The sequence below is a fragment of the Hibiscus syriacus genome, unplaced genomic scaffold (assembly GCF_006381635.1).
Source record: "Hibiscus syriacus cultivar Baekdansim isolate YM2019G1 unplaced genomic scaffold, ASM638163v2 tig00110580_pilon, whole genome shotgun sequence".
Lineage (NCBI taxonomy): Eukaryota > Viridiplantae > Streptophyta > Magnoliopsida > Malvales > Malvaceae > Hibiscus > Hibiscus syriacus.
The window spans coordinates 296185-315444 of record NW_024062791.1 but is presented as its reverse complement, the minus strand read 5'-3'; the positions used below and the strand labels follow the sequence as shown (position 1 = coordinate 315444).

The 19260-nt window shown below is 33.2% G+C and overlaps 1 protein-coding gene across 1 annotated transcript; it reads right to left on the bottom strand.

The window, feature by feature from the left end:
- Positions 1–3708: 3708 nt before the first annotated feature.
- LOC120133457 (probable WRKY transcription factor 40) lies at positions 3709–5184 on the bottom strand. The gene is made up of 5 exons (XM_039150034.1): positions 5030–5184; positions 4866–4925; positions 4413–4745; positions 4205–4321; positions 3709–4099 (listed from the first exon to the last, which is right to left on the bottom strand). Exons 1-5 carry the CDS (start codon positions 5108–5110, stop codon positions 3746–3748), a joined length of 945 nt encoding a protein of 314 aa, XP_039005965.1. The 5' UTR covers positions 5111–5184; the 3' UTR covers positions 3709–3745.
- Between the last annotated feature and the right edge of the window lie 14076 nt (positions 5185–19260).

The window sequence follows — 19260 nt, the reverse complement described above, 5'->3', positions numbered from 1 at the left end:
AAAATCATTAAAATAAATAAACTTATAAAAACTAAAATTTACATAATTTACCATCTATGCGTCATACAATTTCTCTATAAATATAATAACAACAAAAGGGAAAAGAAGCAAAATCCAAATGCATTAGTTATTTTAATAACATCAAATATATAGATCGACCCAAGGCGTGAAACAAATAAATTTATGCAACCTTTTCATAATCATGAATGATATCGATATCTGATCGAGCTATAGTTTATTTGAAGCAACTAGATCTTTCTAAACAAACAAGAAATCAATAACTATCATTGTAAAGTAATGGGAGAGAAGGACAGAATAAACGAAAATTTTATATTTTGAAGTATCATATAGATTAATATAATATTTTATGTATATTTTAATATAATGTATGTTATACTATATTTTTATATAACATTTCGATTCATCTCTTATTTTTATATTATTCCAGACAATAATAGAAGGCGATGACAAATAAGAACTGTGGAAGGAGCTGTGCATGTTGCGGCGGCTCTCTCTAAAAAGCAACATAGATTGCGCTGAAACATAGAGATAAACATGCAGACTCTAGCCCCCCTTTTTGTTAATTTATGTGACAAAATTAAATAAAAGATTAATGATTATAGAAAAAGCAAATGTCTTTTTCTCTTCTTGGCACCTGGCACCACATGGAGGTTTGTGCGGGGGTGTGGTCCTTAACCTAAAGAATTTTAAACTCCCGTGTAATAATATGCCTGCGTATTACTTTAGTTAATTAAATATGAATCAAATTAATTATCTGTAATAATCATTTCTGTAATCTACAACATTACGTAATTACTTAGCATAAGAACTTATTGATAACTTTAAAGATAAAAGGAAGTATCTTTTGAAAGTTATAAATTCAAACAACTATATATGTCAATAAACTATTTGAATAGTAATTAATTAGTATTAATAGACTATTAAAGTGCAATTCGTTCAAACTATTTGAATAGTAATTAATTTGGCTTATATATATATATATATATATATATATATATATATATATATATATATCAAACATGTTGATTAAGGAATAAGAATCTGACTTCAAATCACAGGCTAAAAGATTTAGATATTATCAAGTTTGCTACAACTTGGTGGGTTACCGTTTGGTATAATAAGTAAAGGAAGCTATAAACTAATTAAAAGGTGCTTAACAAAAGAAAAGACCATGGAATTATAGCCATTCAACTAATTACATATATATATTGTGTATAACAACATAAACTCATTCTAAAAATTATGATCAAATCTAGAAAATCACATTAATAATTCAAAATATAATTTAATAATTTAGAATGCATTAAAACTATTTTTTCAAAATCATATCTAATGTTACATCTTACTTTCATTTTGGTCACCCACCATTAAAAAATTAATGATGATATTGATGCGTCAGCATAAGATTATGTCATCTCACTATTTAAAGAAATAAAAATGTTTCGTCAACAGCTCTGTTAATTTTTTTATGGTGGATGATCAAAATGAAACTAAAACGTAAAGTTAAGTATGATTTTGAAAAAAAATAAATGATCAAAACATAATCACACAAATAATTAGGTGACTAAATATGTAATTTATCCCATTATTAATGCAAATTACAATAGTCAAAAGAGATGAAATGTGGAATAAAGAGAGGTGGGAAGGGAACTTCTTCAGTTTTGGAAAAATTGATCCTTCATTGATTGATGGTTTTAAAAGAATTCATCATTTAGAGTGCAATTAAACCTAATTTTTATTCGATTCACATCCGTCTTAATTAGCTAAGCTACATTATGAAGTAGACTTTTAGCGTTACGCTAAATATCAGGAAATGAGCACAAAACGTTAAACATCACTTGCAATGAGTCAGTCGCCTTTAACTACAAGTCCTTTTTCTTCATAAAATAAAGTATTTTATTGATCTCACAATTATTTCAATGTTAATTGAACAATTAGATGAAATTAGTTGATAAATAGCTTCAATCGTTTCATTGATTTGAGAAATTGAAGCATTAATGAAATGATCATCCAGCTCAGTTGGTAGAGCACAAGGTTTTTAATTTTGAGGTCGTGAGATCGAGTCCCATGAAGGGCATTTCATAATTTGGAGATCTTCTACGGAAGTTGCTCTCAACCTAGTGTTGGGGGCAACCTACTATCTTACCTCCCCTTACCCCATTACATATGGGAATAAGAGACAGTCATTTGAAGCATTAATGAGAGATGGGAAATGAGAAAGTGAGTCTTACTGGATAAGGACCAAAACCACGTAACCATTAGCCATGCAATAATTTATGGTTCATGCGTACACCGTCGTTATCTACATATATTTCGGACACTTCTCATTTGACCCGAAACATGACTTGATTTGGGTAAGCATTGGGTTCAAGGATCCAATCCATGACCTAAGCAATTGGCCCAACCTCATTTCCGATCCACAAGTTGTATGTTAAAAAGAGCTCCTTTGTCATTAGTTTTAGCCAATGTTTTCGCACAGGTTCTGCAATCATGTTCTTTCAGATTTAGTTTATCAGCTAGTCTTTGTTATTTGTTTGATTTACCCTCCTACCCAAATTCGGATGATTCCTAAGGTTGGAGTAATAAAAACACTAGTTTTACAGTAATAGTGGTGTGGAGGTGTCTGTCTGATGATTCCTAAGTTGTAAACTATGACTTGTATTTAATGTCCATGAATAACAAATCATATCTATGTTGCTTTGATTCTTTATTTTTCTAAAATTATCTGTGTCAGACACATTTTGGTACATAGATATGGGGATATGACCTTCCGAATGCTTGGAAAAACTCAAGAAAAATTGAAGATGCCCGCGTGAGACGCATACCATAACCGACACTCACTGAAAGGGTAAAATAGAGAGAAGGATTTCTGTAGCTATTTTACATGAATCTTAAGGCTGAGTTCAATTATGTCGAGCTGCATTCCTTTTTACAAACTCCAGCAACTTAACATAAGGAAAAGAATTTCTGTAGCTATTTTTACATGAAGCTTAAGGCTGAGTTCAATTCTGTGGAGTTGCAGTCCTTACTTGAAAGGTTTTCAAGAGTATAATGATATGGGGTTTTGTTGTATTGCATTTTTATAATTATTTATTCAGTAGAAATTCCACAACTTCTTTGACGAATATCAGAGAGAATTTTCAGCTGGAAAACATTGGCAATGGAATCTGGTAAACGAAACGTGGTTTATAGAATATGGACTGCCTCTACACGCTTGGAACGGGACTTATAGCCTACCTCTTCCAGGTGTCGTGCCCATGCCTGTTCTTATTTTCTTATTTATTTTGTCTTTTTACAAAGCAGCTTTGAATGCTTTTTTTTTCTTCATTGTCAATTAATTACACGCCTTTAATTTGTTCTTTTAGAATCACTTTAAAAATACTAATAAAATTAACAAATTTATTAATACAATTTTTTAAAACTCTACAACTGTATTTACAAGACTATGTTTTTACTCGAATGAAAAGAATATTTACAATAAGCCGATGATGCTTGAACAGATTCCATATTCTGTTTTCAATTTCACTCTTCTTTTGCAATGATGTATTTACAACGTTCTAAGTTCAAAACAATTACTTATACTTCACAAAATCATAGAAAGGAACTGTTTGTCGGCCGGTATAGTTTTCCCAGCAAGGTATATATGTGAATCCTAATAAAAGATAAAAGGAGAAAAACTCTAATTTGGCCCTATATTTTGAGACATTCCATTCATTTTTTATTCTCAATTGGACTTCGCTGATAACATTCTTCCTGAAATGGCTGCTGCCAATGCTGATGTGAAATTGGGGTCTTTACTCAAAGAAGTTGCCATCTGTTCCACCAAATATTGTCTGACTTGTGGTGAATCCATTTCTGGCTTACTGGAACTGCAGTTCCTAGCTTCACCACCACCACTGGGCTTAGGTTTAGTGAGGCCTAGACTCATGGTTGGTCCAGATGGGTTCAATGAGGATGAACCATGGCTCGGATAGTGGCTTGGACCGGATGTTGGCTCCATTTGAGAATGGGGAAGATGGTTGTGTTCACCTTCATATGTTGCAACCATAACTGATTGATCATCAGCACTTCTTTGCACCTAAAAACACCAAAGACAAAAAAAGTCATCTTCTGCTCCAAATGTTAAATGAATTTTGACTGGGAATTTCAAGAGCAAACTGTAATGAAATGAAACAAGGCTTACCTTCTTTTTAACAGGGCAACTTGGAGCAAAAGAACACTTGAAGTAAGCTCTCGGGGAAGGATTATCCCTGGTGACTTTCTGCCCATATTTCCTCCATTGATATCCATCCTTTACAATCTGAATTTATTTAACCAAATTGCATAAGAAATTAAATAAATTTGAACCACTTATAATCCAATGAAGTTTATATTCCATGTGAGTATCTTACGAGGCCAGTGTCAGATGATTCAGTCCTGACATAAACTCTGGAGACTTTGGTCTTTATAGTTTCTTCTCTGGGTTTCTTGCATGCATCTTCATCAGTTGAGCTGCTCTCTGAGTTTCCAATGATGCCAAAGTTACAATTATTATTATCATTGTTGTCGCTGTTTCCAGATTTTCTTTTCTTTGAAGGGCTAATCTCTTTTTCTGGACTTTTGCTCATTAAATCCATCACCTGACTTTTCAAAGCATTGTAATTCTCACACATGGCTGTTAACGTTTCTGTTAGCTTCTTGTTTTCTGCATTTACACGGTTCAATTCGTCCACTAAAGCACCAGTCTGCAAAATAAGAACAGCATTAAATTGGCTTATAAATTTACAGATTCTCAGAAAATCAAGTCAAATCTCTTGGATTCATTTCGGAGATGAGAATTACCATTAAGTATACATAAAACGTACCTCTTCTTTCACGGAAAGTTTCTTTCCAAACACAATTAAGTTGTCATTTGGTTCCTTCTTCTGAAACATATGATAACAGATTTCCAGATTAGGAAACTCGGCTAAAACACATGGAAAATCACAAGAAATCATCAAACAATTTTCCAGAACAAATTTGGATGTACCAGAGTTTCTTCAAGTCGTATGGGCCTAGCTGAAGAAAGACTGAGATCCAATGAAGTATCCACCCAAGAAGAAGCATCCATGGCTTTTTTTCTCCCAACAATACTTGTTCTTTTCAATCTTTTAACAGAGACCCAGATTGAGTTTATCCACACACAAAAACACTGGAAATTGCCTCAAATTGACCAGTTAAGAAGAAGAAGCTGGCATGAAAGAGGGTCGCATGTCCTAAAAGATGGAGGGGGTTTATTTATATATTTACAGAGTAGTAGAAACATGAAGAATGTGCTCATAGCAAAACAAAATTAATTTCCAAGAAGAAAATTAGATTGGATTATTTGTCGGTTAGGTTTTTTTGTCAAAGTCAAGCACCACTTCTGTGTCTTTTATACTTTAATAATAAATAAAATGTTTTTGAAGAGACAAGTTGGTTGTTGACCAATCTCTCCCAACAATATTGTCTTTGGCTGCTATGGATTAATATTATATTTATAAAAAAAATATTTTTTTAAATAATATATTGAAATTAAAGGACGAGCTCATTGCTTTTTTCCACGTTACATCATACTTGAAAAACTCTTTATTTTACTAATGTATTTTGCTTATTGATTGGGGTGGTAAATATTAGGATGAACTATATAAATGGCCACTGATGTTTGAGAAAATTTTTGTTTTCTCCACCGAATTTTCAAAAGTAATAAATTAGTTACTAACTTTATTGATTTGTTATAAAATGATCATTTCATCATCTCTGTTAAAGTAATGATGTGACAACGTTAATAAAAAGGTTAATATTTAGTTTTACTCTTAAACACTGTTAAAATATCATATAGGTCTTTGAACAATGATTTTATATCTAATTATTCCTAAAAACTTTCTAATTTCTAATTTTTCTTCGAACACCACACTACCTCAAAAGCAATAATTTGGACGTAATTTAATCTCTTGGATTGAAGCTTGTTACTCAGAAGCTAGATACTCCATCTCTTTCAATGGCAGTCTGATTGGCTACTTTAAGGGTGCAAGGGGTATAAGGCAAGGTGACCCCCTTTCTCCTTTCTTATTTGACATCTCAATGATTGTGCTCTCTAGACTTCTTAATTTAGCCGCGGCACGAGGTATGTTTAGCTTCCACCCTAAATGCAAGAAGATTGGTCTAACCCACTTAATGTTTGAGGACTACATTGTCCTAGATAAATTCTATGAAATGTTTGGAGTACAGCTTAATGCGGCTAAGTGTGAATTTTATGTTGCGGGTATCCCAATTAATAATATAGAGGTTATACACAGAATCACGGGCTTCACACATGGATGCTTGCCTGTGAGATACTTAGGGGTACCTCTAGTAACGAGAAAACTCTCTGAAAAGGACTGTGTAGTCCTCATTGAAAAAATCAAATCCAAGCTCCATCACTGGTCTAGAAAACACTTGACTTATGCAGGAAGACTCGAACTTATCAGAGCTGTCATATTTAGTGTTGCTAATTACTGGTGCAGACAGTTATTTTTACCACAGTCTATTATAAATAGGATTAAGCAACTATGTTCTCGTTTTCTCTGGAAAGGTTCTGACACGGCTGCTACTGGAGCTAGAGTAAGCTGGAAAATGATATGTCACTCGAAATCTGAAGGAGGGCTTGGCTTAAAGGACTTAAAAACATGGAACAAAGCGTGTATGATTCAGCTCATTAGAAACATCCTAGCGGGAGAGGGCTCACTATGGGTTGCTTGGGTCGAATCCTATGTGTTAAGAGATAAAGACTTCTGGCACTCAGAATGTGGAACTAATGCTAGTTGGAGCTTCAGAAAACTGCTAAACCTTAAAAGAGAAGCACAAACTATTTTTTCTACAGGAGCAATGACAACTCGCGCAATATGGGATGAGAACAGAGTAGAGATGGACAAAGTTATTTGGCATAATCTAATCTGGTTTCCTCTACACATACCAAAGCACAACATGATTGCTTGGATGGCTATCTTGGACAGACTACCCACCAGGAATAGGCTTCAACAAATGGGCATTATAACCGATGGCTTATGTGTTCTGCACAATGAGGATCGTTAGACAAGAGACCATCTGTTCCTAGAATGTCCACTAGTGGATTCCCTTTAGAAGGCCATTCTGCATCTCTCCGGATTAAGGTCACATACTTTGTCATGGAACAACTTGTTAGCATCGGCTTCTCATGCTTGGAAATGTAAATCCCTACTTATCAATATTTTGAAACTTGCATGGTGTGCATTTCTCTATTATCTATGGGAGGAACGAAACAGAAGGTTGTTCAAAGGAAACTCTAGAAATACAGTTGAAATTCTCAAAGCTATCAAGGAGACTGTCGGAATTCAACTAAGATGTAACATCCCGAAATCCGAGTCAGTGACTAAAATGAGAATTTTTGAAATTTGGTGATAAAAATAAAATAGTTTAATAGCTTAATGACTTATTAGAATATAGTTGAAGGTTGTTTGGTAATTATTGAATGAATTAAAGGGCAAATTGGTTATTTGATAAGAAATATATTTTTTCCCTTTTATAAGAATGAATCACGTGGGGGAAAAGAAAGAGTTATCTAGGAAACTCTCTTCTTCTTCTTCTTCCTCCCGTATCTCTAAACTCAAAGGTAAGTTTGTGATTTCTTGATTATTTGTTGATTTAAAGGTTGAGTTATGATCACTAGATGATAATTAAGCTTAAGGAAAGTTTAATTTGTTCTTAAACAACAAGATGAAAGATATATAAGAGATAAAAGATTTTGAGTTCTTGAATGAAATCTTAGAATAGAGTTCATTACTCATATTGGAAGACAAATTTGACTTGTCATCCACTTAATTAAGGGATATGAAGTGATGAAATTGAATTTAGAACAAGTAGAAAATTTAGTATGATTCTTGGATTTCATATAGAAGTTAGAATTTTGAGTTTAAAGAAGTGATTATGGAGTAGAAGTGAGTTTAAGTATGTATATGAAAGTTAGGAATATTAAAGGAGGTGAAAGATGAAGAATTAAGCTGAAAGAGAATGAATTCGTGCTTAAAATGTAAATTATGGGCTGTGTGCATCGATGCATCTTCAATGTGCATCGATGCACTCTCAAATAAATGAAAATCGAATGCAATCAGTGCATCGATGCATAAGGAGTGCATCGATGCACATGCTTAAAATACAAACATCGAATAGGATTTATGCACCGATGCATGAATATTGCATCGATGCACTTGTCAAGGGATGTATCGATGCATGCCTTCATTAAAAGATAAAAATAGTTTTCTTATTAGCCTAAGGAATGATAGTTTAGAATATATCAATTAGTATACTGATATGTATCAATATATTAATATGTAGATTTAGAACGTGATCTCATTCCGGAACAATTAAAGATTAGAATCGAGTCAAGCAAGGCTAAGGTGAGTACATATTAGAAGTATGGTACAAGGGAATAAGACTTGTGATAAGTCTAATTCCTATGTTAATTTTCATAGCACAATAGTTATGAACATGCATACATGATAATTATTATGATAAATGCATAACGTATATATGTTCATATGATTTGATAAACGATATATGTGAAAAGACCCAAATGCACATGTGATATGGTAAGTGATATGAGCTATGTGATCACAAGAGAAATGACATGAACACATGAAACATAAGAATAATGCCCATGGTATACGATATGAGAGCTATAGGTATAGTTGGCATGCCAAGAGTCGAGGGTTTTATGTGGGCCTTCGGGACGTATATGTATCCTTTGGAACATTTACAATGTCTTTTGAGACAGATCTGATCCACTGAATATGTATATGGTTCTTAAGGAGTGGTCCTTCGGGACAAATACACTCATAGGTCCTTCGGGACAAATTTCATAGCCCCTAGTGGGATCCATACGAGCTGTGGTGATAGCATAGTGCACAACCTCAATGTACTCGAATACCTTGAGTTCTAAAAAATGTATATGGGCCTATAAAAGGTTATCAAAGGTAATTACATTGTTATAGTTATATGTTATCACATTATTATTGTTTACATTGAATTGTATACGACAGGATTGAATGAATAGATTGCATGTTCGTATTCATAATGAATGCATTATTGTTATATTTATATGTCTCACTAAGTCTATGACTTAGCGTGTAAGTGATTACACGTAGGTACTAAGAATCAGGAAGAGTGGAAATAGGGTTGCAAGAACAGCAACACTGCTAGAAGATCAGATCAGAAGTAACGGATAAAGTATGTCTTTTGTCGTGTATATGGTTGGCATGTAAGAAAAATGTCTGTTACAAATGCTCTAATCAGTTTTGTCTTGTTTTGGTTAACTTGTGTAAAGTAACAATGTTATTTTAATGAAAGTTTTAAATTTCTTTGATTTTTCATCAATAGTCAAAGTTTGAAAAGTCAATGTGACACCTCGGACTCGTATCTGGGTCGGGTACGGGTTGAGGGTGTTACATTTAATGGTATCAGAGCTACGGTTTAGTTGATTCTCGGTATAAATCGGAGTCTAGAGTGTCTTATAAAGTAATCATGCCAACAAAATAATGAAAACTTTTGATCTGATTTAATAGTAAGTATGTTGTTTTGCTAATAGAACAATATGGTTATGTTCTTATAGATGTACGTACATGGTAGCTCTAGAAGTGAAGCGGGAGATGATAGGCCCGCTGAAAGTAGTAATTCACCTGCCCTGACCAGGCAAGATGAAGAACAAGCACCTTCTGGAGTGCCTGTAATTGATCAAGATGTGTTCTTTAGAACATTAGATACGGTATTGACACGTTTCCAACCTCCTGCTACTTCAACTCCGAGAATGAATGTTGCAAAGGAGTTGAAGAGTTTAAAGGCGAAGCTGAAGAAGGTCCTGTTATTGCGGACATTTGGCTTATTGATGTAAAAATTATGTTTGATGGTCTCCACTGTTCTAATGTAGAGAAGTTAGATGGAGTGATCTCCTTGCTTCGTGGGCAAGCGAGAGTCTGGTAGATAAACGTCACTCTGAGAATGACAAGTGATGAAGTGACCTGGTCCTTGTTCTTAAAAGAGTTCAAAAACAAATATATAGGAGACCAGTTTATTAGGATTATGAAACAAGAATTTTTGAACTTGAAGCAATTGGACCGCACTGTATATGAGTATGAGTGCAAATTTAATAAATTAAGTCACTTTGCAGCAAAGTTAGTGCCTTCAGAGAAAGATGCTTGCGAGTGGTTTGTTGAGGGCTTACGCCCAAGTTTAAAAGAGATGCTGATAGTGTTGAACTTATCATCGTTTCAAGAGGTAGTAAATCGTACTAAAGCCTTAGAGAGAGCTCAAAATGAAAGGTTTGGGAATCAAAGAACCCAACCATCTAAAAGAACTGCGGATTCATCAAGTTTTGCACCACCTAAGAGAAGTAGATATTTTGATTTCCGATATCAAGCACAATCAGAGTCGATGGCATCAATTTCAAGAGAATCAAATCAGATGAGAGCTAGACAAACTCAATCTGTAGGGTCTGGTGATGGACGAGCACAGCAGAGTCAAATTAGACAATGTGAAATTTGTGGAAGAAATCATAGTGGAACGTTTAGAGTAGTTACTAGAGCTTGTTTCTGATGTGGTGAAGTGGGACATTTCATGAGTGATTGTTTATTGGGGATAGGAGAACCAGTACAGTCAGAGTGATCTGCTTCGATGTCTCAAATGATAAGAGGTAGAGGAAGAGGTAGAAGTCAACCTGAATCCTCTACTCAACAGGAAATACGCTCCACTGCTCGAGTGTATAATATGAATACTAATGAAGATTTTGATGATCCATAGATTATAACATGTACTTTTTATTATGTAATAGATATGTTATGATATTGATTGATCTGGACTTGCATATTTATATATTAGTAGTGAATTGATGTGAGAATGGAGAATTCAATTAGAAGTTATTTATAGTGATGTGGAAGTGACAAATTTATTAGGGTACAGTGTTGGGATAAATAAGATATGTTGAGAATGTTCCATTAGAATTTAGAGAATTGAATTCCCTGTTAAATTGATGGAATTACTATTCAAATAATTTGAAGTAAGATTGGAAACTGTAGAATTAGAGGATCTTTATCATTCTGAAATAAAGTAGTTTCTTTACTTCAGTGACAAGATAAGGTAGAAGGAATGGGTATTATTAGGGGAATATTAAAAGAATAAGTGATGGATACTATTATTTTGGGAAAATTGGAAAATATGTGCATCAGTAATCAGTTTATAAAACAAAGGTAAATGGAATGTTTGAATGCAAACCAAGGAAATTGTATTATGGATAAGTGAGAATGAAGGTTTGATAAGTTAAGGAAATGGAGGACGAATTATTTTTGATTGGGAAGAATGTATAATATATGAATGGTTTGATGGTGAGGCATGTTTTATTGGAAGAAAGGAGTTGAATAATAAAGTGATATGATAGTGATGTATAAAGGAGTAATAGATAGAGAAATTAAATGAAAAGGGTGTAAAGTGTGAATTATAAGTGGATATAAAAGTAAGGAAATGGTAGACGGTGTTATGAAAAGATTGTTTGATTATGTAAAATGTATGTTTAATCAAATTTGAAGAAGAGTTGAGGTTGTGCTTTGGTCAAAAGAATGTGTATAACCAAAGAAGATAAAAGATCGAAATGGATTGAGTTACTTGGAAATTGAAGGCAAATCATTAGTTGCAATTGCGTAAGGAATAAAGTGGAGACAGCAGCACGAGAACATTAAAAGATATATTCTTATTAATATGTTCAGTGAAAATTCGAGGACGAATTTTCTTTAAAGGATGGGAGATTTGTAACATCCCGAAATCCGGGTCAGTGACTAAAATAAGAATATTTGAAATTTGGTGATAAAAGTAAAATAGTTTAATAGTTTAATGACTTATTGGATTATAGTTGAAGGTTGTTTGGTAATTATTGAATGAATTAAAGGGCAAATTGGTTATTTGATAAGAAAGATATTTTTCCCCTTTTATAAGAATGAATCACTTGAGGAAAAGAAAGAGTTATCTGGGAAACTCTCTTCTTCTTCTTCTTCCTCCCGTATCTCTAAACTCAAAGGTAAGTTTGTGATTTCTTGATTATTTGTTGATTTAAAGGTTGGGTTATGATCACTAGATGATAATTAAGCTTAAGGAAAGTTTAATTTGTTCTTAAACAACAAGATGAAAGATATATAAGAGATAAAAGATTTTGAGTTCTTGAATGAAATCTTGGAATAGAGTTCATTACTCATATTGGAAGACAAATTTGACTTGTCATCCACTTAATTAAGGGATATGAAGTGATGGAATTGAATTTAGAACAAGTAGAAAATTTAGTATGATTCTTGGATTTCATATGGAAGATAGAATTTTGAGTTTAAAGAAGTGATTATGGAGTAGAAGTGAGTTTAAGTATGTATATGAAAGTTAGGAATATTAAAGGAGGTGAAAGATGAAGAATTAAGCTGAAAGAGAATGAATTCGTGCTTAAAATGTAAATTATGGGTTGTGTGCATCGATGCATCTTCAATGTGCATCGATGCACTCTCAAATAAATGAACATCGAATGCAATCAGTGTAACACCCCCAACCCGTATCCGACCCGGATACGAGTCCGAAGTGTCACATTGACTGTTCAAACATTTATTCGTATAAAATAGTGAGTAATTTAAAACTTTGATAACATTTAAATTACTTCAAAACGTTTACAATAGATATCAGAGTTCATACCATTTATATCTTTAGACTACATGCCAACTACACTCTGTAAACAGTACATACATTTTCTGATCTGACATTTGGTAAGGAGAACTGACCTGTCTTGCTCTGCATTACTCTTTATTCTTCTCGAAACCTACGTGTGAAACAATCACACGCTAAGTCGTTGACTTAGTGAGGCAATAATTAAACATATAACAATAAATTCATGAACGTGCATTCATACCATTGAATCATGACATCTCAATATGCATGTATCTATTGCATGATAACAATATATATAATCATGTCATACACACACGCAACATATCTTCTTGTATTACTTTCACTTTTCGTTTGTCTTCCAATTGCATTGCCCATGTATATTATTATCTTTATCAACATCATTATAATTCAAGCAACACATGACATATCACCCTAAGTATATACATCACATATATCTTATACATTACATTCCATGTTATCTCTTATTAGCCCATGTGCACCTGTGAGAACTGTAGATATGTGAGTCTATTGAGGTTGTACACCACTATGCTGTCACCACAGCTCATATAAATGTCCCGAAGGACCTATCCAGAGGTCACACAGACCCCGGTAACTATCCAGAGGTCATAAAGATCATCGGTAACTGTCCAGAGGTCATAAAGATCCTCGGTAAACTGTCCATATGTTCCTTAGAACATAGGTATACTGTCCATATGTCTCGAAAGACATAGGTAAAACTGTCCATATGTTCCGTAGAACATAGGTAAACCCTCGACTCTTGGCATGCCAACTATACCCCTAGCTCTCATATCACATAACATGGGCATTATCATTTAACAGTTCACATTACTTGTCATTTCTCTTCTGTCACATACCACATGTATCACGTATTGTCTATTAATATGTCATTTCATATAATATATATCATATGTGCATGTAATCGCATAGATCATATCATATAGCTTCATTCATATCACATATTCATATAAGCTCATAGCTTCTTTCACATATACATGTAATCACTTAGTCTATTTTCATGTAATCCTTTTCACTTCTCATATGATTTTATATTCATATCTCACATAGCTTATATCACCTTGCATTGTTCCATATAAACATAGATGTCATATCTTGTTCGCATATATTTTCCATATAACTCATATATCTCATAGTGCTTTCACATAGCTCACTATCATGTTTTCATATCATATATTTTATAATAGATTCTTATATCATCATTTGTTTCCTTTCCACCTATTCATAATCACATATTCAAATCAACCATATAATACATATATACAATAACATGTCAACACATATAAATCATACACATAAATACTTCTATTTATGAATTCATGTATTTTACTATGGAAATAGACTTGTCGCAAGTCTTATTTCCATTTAACATCATATAATACTAATATACACTCACCTTAGCCTTGTTTGAATTGAATCAATTCTAACCCGTCGATTACTTTGAAGCAAAGTCACGTTTAATATCTACATAAACATAATTTTCAAGATGATTATCAGATGCCCAAGTCTTGAAATTAACCTCTAATATCCTACCAATTTAAGGGATTAATAGTTTAGTCTCTCTTCTTTCTTCTTTTTTTTTCATTATGGGGGAATCGGTTCCCCCCTGGGGGTATCGATTCCCCTCTAGCATTCTGGAATTCATATTCGTTTGAGGGGGAATCGATTCCCCTTGAATGGGTACCGATTCCCCTAGCCCAGAAATCCCATTTTGAGCTCGAAAATCACCTTATTTTAGCTTAAACCTTCCTATTTCACTTCTTTTAATACTCCTAACTTTAATACACATACTTAAACTTATTTCTATTCACTAATCACTTCTTTAACTTCAAATCTAGTCATTCCTATGCAATTGCAAAAATTATACTAGTTTTGCAACATGTTCAAATTCCTATTCTAACACTTCCTATCCCTTAATTGACTTGATGACAAGTCAAATTCAACTTCTAATTCTCAATATAAACTTTATTTCGATATTTCATTCAAAAACTTCCAATCTTTAAATCCTCATAAACTCTTCATTTTGTTGTTTTAAAGCAAATAAATCTTTCCTTAATCTTACTTAGCATCTAATAATCAAAACTAAACTTAAATTTCAGCACATAATCAGCTCAAGAGAAAACTCACCTTTGCTTAGTCTTCCATGGTTGGAGAAGAAGAAGAAATGAAGAAGAAGATAAAATGCATTCATCTCCCACGTTTTTATCTCCTATTAAAGGGGATAAAAATATCTTTAATGTCAATTGACCATTTTGCCCTTTAATTCATTGGATAATTACTAAAACTTTCAGGAAATATCCTCAAATAAATCATTGAACTATTCAAGTATTCTACTTTTATCATCAAATTCTGAAATTTTACAATTTGGTCACTAACCCGTAGTTTGGGATGTTACAAATCTCCCCTCCTTATAAGAAAATTCGTCCTCGAATTTTCACTGCACATCTTAATAGGAACATATCTTCTAATGTTCTTATGTTGCTTCCCTGACTTATTCTTTCTTGTCATCATCAGAAACTTACTTTTCAATCCTTTAGTTTTCCAACTATCTTTTTCGTTTATACATTCATCTTCTGTTGCTTATCATATAAACAATAACCAGTAATACCAATCCATTGTTGTCTTTTCTCTCATTCGATTATGCATTTTTCCTTTGACCTTTCTAAAATTCCATATAATGTCACTCATCACGTTGACAGTAACATCCATCTCATCACTCTATATCATAAATCCATCTATTTCTTCATAACTCTCTAATTACCTTATAACCATACCAAACTTGTATTTCGTCATCATTTGACCAAAACACAACTTTAAATCTTCTTCAATTGTGATTAAACATATACTTTAAGGAGTCAAACAATATTTTTCACATCACCTTGCACACTTTTCGTGTTTCTATATCGAACTTATCATTTACACTTCCATACGAATCCTCACTTCATTCACTATATCACATTTACGAAATCAAAATATACAACTATATCCAATACAATTTCATCACAAAATCTTGTTAGTCAACGCTAACTCTTTCATTCTAAAGTACAAATCCTTATCATCTCCACACTTTTTCTTATACACAATAATATCCCTTTGTTTCAAATTCATAACTCTGATTTCATTCATATAATGTTACTTATCCTGTAGACAGTAACATCAATTCTTATCACTCAACATCAAAAATTCATCAATTGATTTCTTTCCTCATTTCCTAATTAATTCACCGCAATCCAAACTTTTACTCATTCTTTCATCCTTGTCTGTATTACGATACACATAATCTCTTTATATAACATTACTTACTTTTCTTACTTCTAATCAAACTTATAATCTTCACTTCCTTATAATCCTTTATCATTTTTAAGCCTTTCATTATCAAAATCTTCTTATAACATAACTAAACTATATCTTTTCATAACTTTGATGATCAACTTTACTTGCACAAAACCTTATTCTTTATCATTCTTATACTTATGTTTTCCCCACTTGTTTCAACAATCACCAGATTTCAATACTCATCTAATCCATTTCAAATACTTTTTCTGCTTCGATTTACATAACTCCTAATAGGGCTTTTAACCCAATTCACAAAGGTTGTCTTTAACCCTGACTTATTATCAATTAACTCATTGATTAATCTTCCAATATCATACCCTACTGCTTTAGTTTGACTGACTCTCATCTAATTCGATTCTCTGACGGAGAATACAACTAATTCATATCTTGTTTACAGTTGAAAACCAGAATCTCTACCATTTTTTGATGGTTCTTAACTCTATAAAGCATTAATTCTCTTAATCATCTGAGAGATTTATTCTCCAATCCTTTCATTCCGAGCTCTCTCTAAAGCTTTAACGCAATTAACCATTTCGTGAAATTAGAATAAATTCGAAACCAATAACACTCTTTTAATTTAATGCGCAAGCCCTAAATAACCAATTACATGTATCATTCCTATCCTTTTTAATCAGAATCATCTAAGTAATAAATCTGCTTAACTTATTAAACTTATACTCATACACATGCACGTATAATTCTCTTGCTTCAAGCTCATATATTCGAGCTTATTTGTTTTATGAACTGATCATTCATGTACTTTTTCTTGAACTCTTCTACAAATGATAACCACATCACTTGATCTTTTAACATTCTTATGGTGACATTTGTTCACTATACTTTAGCTTGCCCACATATTAACGGAACTACTCAATTTAACTTCTCCACTTTGGAGAAATGAAAATCTTCTAACATTATCTTCCTACCATTTAATCAATTTTCCACAACAATGGAACATTTCTCAAATTCACCCTTGAACTCGGGTGTTCTCAACTCTTTTCAATACATTCATTCTATGAATTATCGAAGTATAAAATTAGAATATATCATAATATCATTCCACATCATGAAACATTCTCTAATCTTTTATAGGCACGCCCTGAGGTTTTTCGCTCTTCTCCCTGCCTGGCCAGGGCAGGTGAATACTATTACCTGCAGTCTATTGCCTTGTGCTTCACTTTAGAAGCTCTCATATATTCATGTACTAATATCATTTCTTCTATCACATATAACATGTGCATATGATCATCCAATTCATATAATTTAACATATGCCATTTGCATATGTTCACAGATCATCTATCATATAAACATATATATATCTCATAAATCATCATCATGTATTCACTTATCTTATATAACATAACAATTTAACTCTATTTACAAGACATTATACTCCTTACACTATCAGATCAGAATTTTTTTTTCACTTTATGTTGGCATGTATACTTTTTAAAGCACTTTTGACTTCGGTTTATGCCGAGAATCGGCTAAACCATAGCTCTGATACCATTAAATGTAACACCCCCAACCCGTATCCGACCCGGATACGAGTCCGAAGTGTCACATTGACTGTTCAAACATTTATTCGTATAAAATAGTGAGTAATTTAAATGTTATCAAAGTTTTAAATTACTCACTATTTTATACGAATAAATGTTTGAACAGTCAATGTGACACTTCGGACTCGTATCCGGGTTGGATACGGGTTGGGGGGTGTTACAATCAGTGCATCGATGCACCTGCTTAAAATACAAACATCGAATAGGATTTATGTACCGATGCATGAATAGTGCATCGATGCACTTGTCAAGGGATGTATCGATGCATGGTGTAGTGCATCGATGCATGCCTTCATTAAAAGATAAAATTAGCTTTCTTATTAGCCTAAGGAATGATAGTTTAGAATATATCAATTAGTATACTGATATGTATCAATGTATTAATATGTAGATTTAGAACGTGATCTTATTTCAGAACAATTGAAGGATTAGAATCGAGTCAAGCAAGGCTAAGGTGAGTACATATTAGAAGTATGGTACAAGGGAATAAGACTTGTGATAAGTCTAATTCCTATGTTGATTTTCATAGCACAATAGTTATGAACATGCATACATGATGATTATTATGATAAATGCATAAAGTATATATGTTCATATGATTTGATAAACGATATATGTGAAAAGACCCAAATGTACATGTGATATGATAAGTGATATGAGCTATGTGATCACAAGAGAAATGACATGAACACATGAAACATAAGAATAATGCCCATGGTATACGATATGGGAGCTATAGGTATAGTTGGCATGCCAAGAGTCGAGGGTTCTACGTGGTCTTTCGGGACGTATATGTATCATTTGGAACATTTACAGTGTCTTTTGAGACAGATCTGATCCACTAGAATATGTATATGGTTCTTAAGGAGTGGTCCTTTGGGACAAATACAGTCATAGGTTCTTCGGGACAAATTTCATAGACCCTAGTGGGACCCATACAAGCTGTGGTGATAGCATAGTGCACAACCTCAATGTACTCGAATACCTTGAGTTCTCAAAAATATACGTGGGCCTATAAAAGGTTATCAAAGGTAATTACATTATTATAGTTATATGTTATCATATTATTATTGTTTACATTGAATTGTATACGACATGATTGAATGGATAGATTTCATGTTCGTATTAATAATGAATGCATTATTGTTATATTTATATGTCTCACTTGTAGATGCTCGATTTCGTCCGAGGGCTTTATCGGAGGCTTCGTATCCAGCAAACGATACAAATTTGGACCAATAGGAGCCCAAAACAGCAGTGTTGATTGGAGACTTCAGTCCACGTGAAGTCCTGCACAACAAGAACAGTTAGCAAGCGAAAATAAGGGGAAAGTAGTGTTTGATCGTGGGAATTATATTGAGCACTAAAAAAAACTGTAAAGAGTCAGTTTTGAGGGGGAATTAACCGCTGGAAATTAAAATAGGGAAAAGCATTGTAAACAGGGGGAACCATTCGAAATAAAAGGGGGAACCCGAGCAGAAAAAAAGAGAGAAAGAAACGAGAGAAAAACACAGAACAAGGGGAGTCTCTCAGGTCGGCAACCAGGAATTAACGAGAAGGTTTCCCAATAACCATTCGAAGGGGGCTCTCAGACAGGGGACAAACAG

Bases quoted from the DNA above. Each gene is read 5' to 3' on its own strand.
- LOC120133457 (XM_039150034.1), bottom strand. From the start codon at position 5,110: ATGGATGCTTCTTCTTGGGTGGATACTTCATTGGATCTCAGTCTTTCT. The intron at 4,926-5,029 runs GTACATCCAAAT...CATATGTTTCAG, and splicing joins TACGACTTGAAGAAACTCTG to AAGAAGGAACCAAATGACAA. The intron at 4,746-4,865 runs GTACGTTTTATG...CTTATTTTGCAG, and splicing joins AACTTTCCGTGAAAGAAGAG to ACTGGTGCTTTAGTGGACGA.